Source organism: Thunnus albacares, chromosome 4, assembly GCF_914725855.1.
Source record: "Thunnus albacares chromosome 4, fThuAlb1.1, whole genome shotgun sequence".
In the NCBI taxonomy this organism is placed as follows: domain Eukaryota; kingdom Metazoa; phylum Chordata; class Actinopteri; order Scombriformes; family Scombridae; genus Thunnus; species Thunnus albacares.
The window spans coordinates 2,802,605-2,805,687 of record NC_058109.1 but is presented as its reverse complement, the minus strand read 5'-3'; the positions used below and the strand labels follow the sequence as shown (position 1 = coordinate 2,805,687).

Sequence of the window (3,083 nt, the reverse complement as noted above, 5' to 3'; positions counted from 1 at the left end):
TCAACGTCCCGGTGCTCCTGGCTGCGCTGTGTCTGCTGCCGCTGATGAGAGCCAATCTGCACCACCCGACTCACATAAAAATTTGTGTTAATCAACCACCCGACCTGATCAGCAAACCGCCAACTGAACACCGGTAGGCTGTGTTGTGTTTTGTTGTTATGCCGGTCATTTGAGAGGCAAGGCACTGGGGAGCAAAAAAGTCACTTCTGTTGGATTTTCACGAAAAATCCGGCCTGAGTCCTTCACATAGAAGTCAGTCCACAGGCTTCTTCTTCATTCTTTACGTTACGTTACAATCCCTTCACTCATTGGCAATAAAAAAAAAACCCATTAATAGATGTAAATTGCTTCACAATTCTACATATAAAACCCTTAAGAATTAAATGAGAGTAATTATAAGAACCATCATCATCGTCTCTAACTGTTCTGTTCCAGTGTCACAGAGACCTTCAGTGGGGAAATCTTCAGTGGGAGTTTATCCAAAATTTTAATGTATGGAAACAGTCTGTCAGTGAAAGTGTGTGTGAAGGTGCCTATGTGTGTGTTAGTATCAGGATCAGAGAACGACAGATTTCCTCTGTTCCAGTCCAGATTCACTCTGATCCTCTGGAGCTTCTTCTTCAATGGGAGAACAGTGGGGGGAGTGGGTGGTGACTGTGCTGAGTATTTACCTTCATCGAACATGATTGTCCATAATCCAGACTGTATGTCTCCCTTCCTCTGGACAGACTCTGATAACACACCCAGTATCCAGTTTGTATTGTCTCCAACCTCGACATCCCAGCTGTGAGTCCCTGAGTTAAAGCCCTCAGAGCCCAGGACAGAGAAGAATTCAAACCTCTCTGGATTATCAGGAAGCTGCTGTTTCTCTCCTTCACTCACACTGGTCAGATCTTCAGAAAGGATGAATCTTGGATAAACAGTGTTTGGATCCAGAATGACAGGAGTGTAGGAGACCATCTCCTTCATCTTGTTCCAGATGTTGAAGGCCAGGTTGCCCAGGTGTTTGGCCTGGTCTATCAGAGCTCCTGAGAGCAGCTGTGGATCATCCAGCAGGAGGCAGCACTGGACTCTTTCCACTGCAGCCTTGTAGTTGTGCAGGAATGAGACGTCTTCAGCTCTCAGCTCCTCCTCTGTGGCTCTGACTGTGTGTGAAAGAGCTGCTATCTCTCTGCTCAGAGCCTCAATTTTCTCCTTCATCATCTGACTCTTCTGCTCCTCTTCCTCCCTCAGAGCAGCCATCCTGGCCTCCTCTTCCTCTTCTAGAAACTGGTGAAGTTTCTTAAACTGCTCCTTAATCTGCCTCTCTGTGTGTCGGGCCTGGACCTTAATGTGTTCTGCTGTTTGATCAAACTTCACTTTAACTTGTTCACAAACCTCTAACTTCTCCTTTAAGGGCTCCAGAGTTTCCTCAAGTATCTTCTTGTGTTGTCGTGCAGCTTCATCAACGGGTCTCAATCTGTGGTTGGTGTGTTGTTCTGAATCTCTGCAGACGACACACACTGGCTGCTGATGGTCCAGACAGAAGAGTTTGAGTTTCTCAGAGTGCAGACTGCAGAGAGCCTCTGACGCTCCCTGATCTCTGTCCTGTAAGAAGGACTCACACAGCTTCTTTAACACCAGACTAACAGGTGGTTCTTCCGTTGAAGATCTTTTCTTACAAACTGGACACTCATGTGTTTGTTTCTCTCCCCACCAGCTCTTCAGACAGTCTTTACAGAAGCTGTGGCTACATGACAGAACAACAGGATCTCTAAAGACGTCTTCACAGACCGGACAGCGGAGATCCTTCTCTGATTTGGAAGCCATTTTGTCTCCAAATGAAGCTGAAAACACAACAGACAGAAAGTACAGTCAGTCATGGCTCCCCTCCCTCCTCTACTAACTTCACTGACATTTACTTTTACTTTGACCCCATTTTTTAGTCAAACTCACATTCAGTATGTGGAGAGTCAGCAGGTTGAAGCGGCAGAGTTCTAGTTTTCCACTTTTCTCTCGTGTAGCTGTACTCACTCAGAGGAAGTTGTTAGTTTGGTCTGAAGGTGAATCTGATCGTCTGTTTTTCAGTCTGTGTGTTTCCTTAGAGACGAAGAACAAACTGTTTCGTGCTTTGTCTCAGGTGAGTCAGGTGAGGGGTGGAGCTTTGTCAGACCTCCTCTAATAAATGCTGTTACTTCACATGTAACACAGGGTGTGTCAGCTAAATCAAAGAACTACTTAAAAATTAACAGTAACTTCTACTTCCAACACAAATACCAGTTTGTGACCTAAGTGGAGACATCATGTTGAATCCATCAAGTGCACTAGTATAATACATTATTATAGTATTACTAGTATAGTACATTAGTGACATCATTACCTGCATTAAGACCTGGAGGTCATTTTTACCATGTTTACATAAACCCTGCCTTATATTCAGTCCAGATCAGACCAAGAAACCCTCCTGCAGTTTGTGGTTCAATGTCTCCATCTAGTGGCCGAACATTTGAACAGCTGTTATCTCAAACCTGTGGGACAACTACAAACCAGTGATACCAAGTTCCCAAATTACAATGATTTTAAAACAGGGCTGTAGATACCATTGATCAAACTGAGGTAATGTCCTCTGTATTTTATTTTACTGTAATCGTGTGTGTGTGTGTGTGTGTGTGTGTGTGTGTGTGTGTGTGTGTGTGTGCACTGTCATACAAGTGCAGCTGGGAATACTGTCAGTTAGGCGTACCATGGAATATTGTATGTTAGGAATACCCTGCATATTATAAATTTAAGATACTCTGGAATATTAAAGGAAAGGGATATTATGGACTATTATAAGTAAGGGGTATGATGGAATATTGTAGTAAAGGGGTATGACAGGAAATGGCTATTTTAAGAGAGACTTGATCCATTTTATACATACGATTATTGATCCATCATAATAGATACTGTTGTGACTCAGTAGGAGCAGTTTTCTTATTAGCAACAATTATAATTACCAAATATAATTACTAATTATGAAATATTAATACAGTTATTAATGTAAATTAGTAACAATGGGGCACTACCTTGAGGTCAGGGACCAATAACCAAAAAAGTGAAATCAG

At 42.9% G+C, this 3,083-nt stretch overlaps 1 protein-coding gene across 1 annotated transcript; it reads right to left on the bottom strand.

Annotated features, from left to right (window-relative positions):
- Positions 1–326: 326 nt before the first annotated feature.
- Positions 327–1,874, bottom strand: LOC122981200 (nuclear factor 7, ovary-like). The gene has a single exon (XM_044349810.1). It carries the CDS (start codon positions 1,807–1,809, stop codon positions 418–420), a length of 1,392 nt encoding a protein of 463 aa, XP_044205745.1. The 5' UTR covers positions 1,810–1,874; the 3' UTR covers positions 327–417.
- Positions 1,875–3,083: the final 1,209 nt, after the last annotated feature.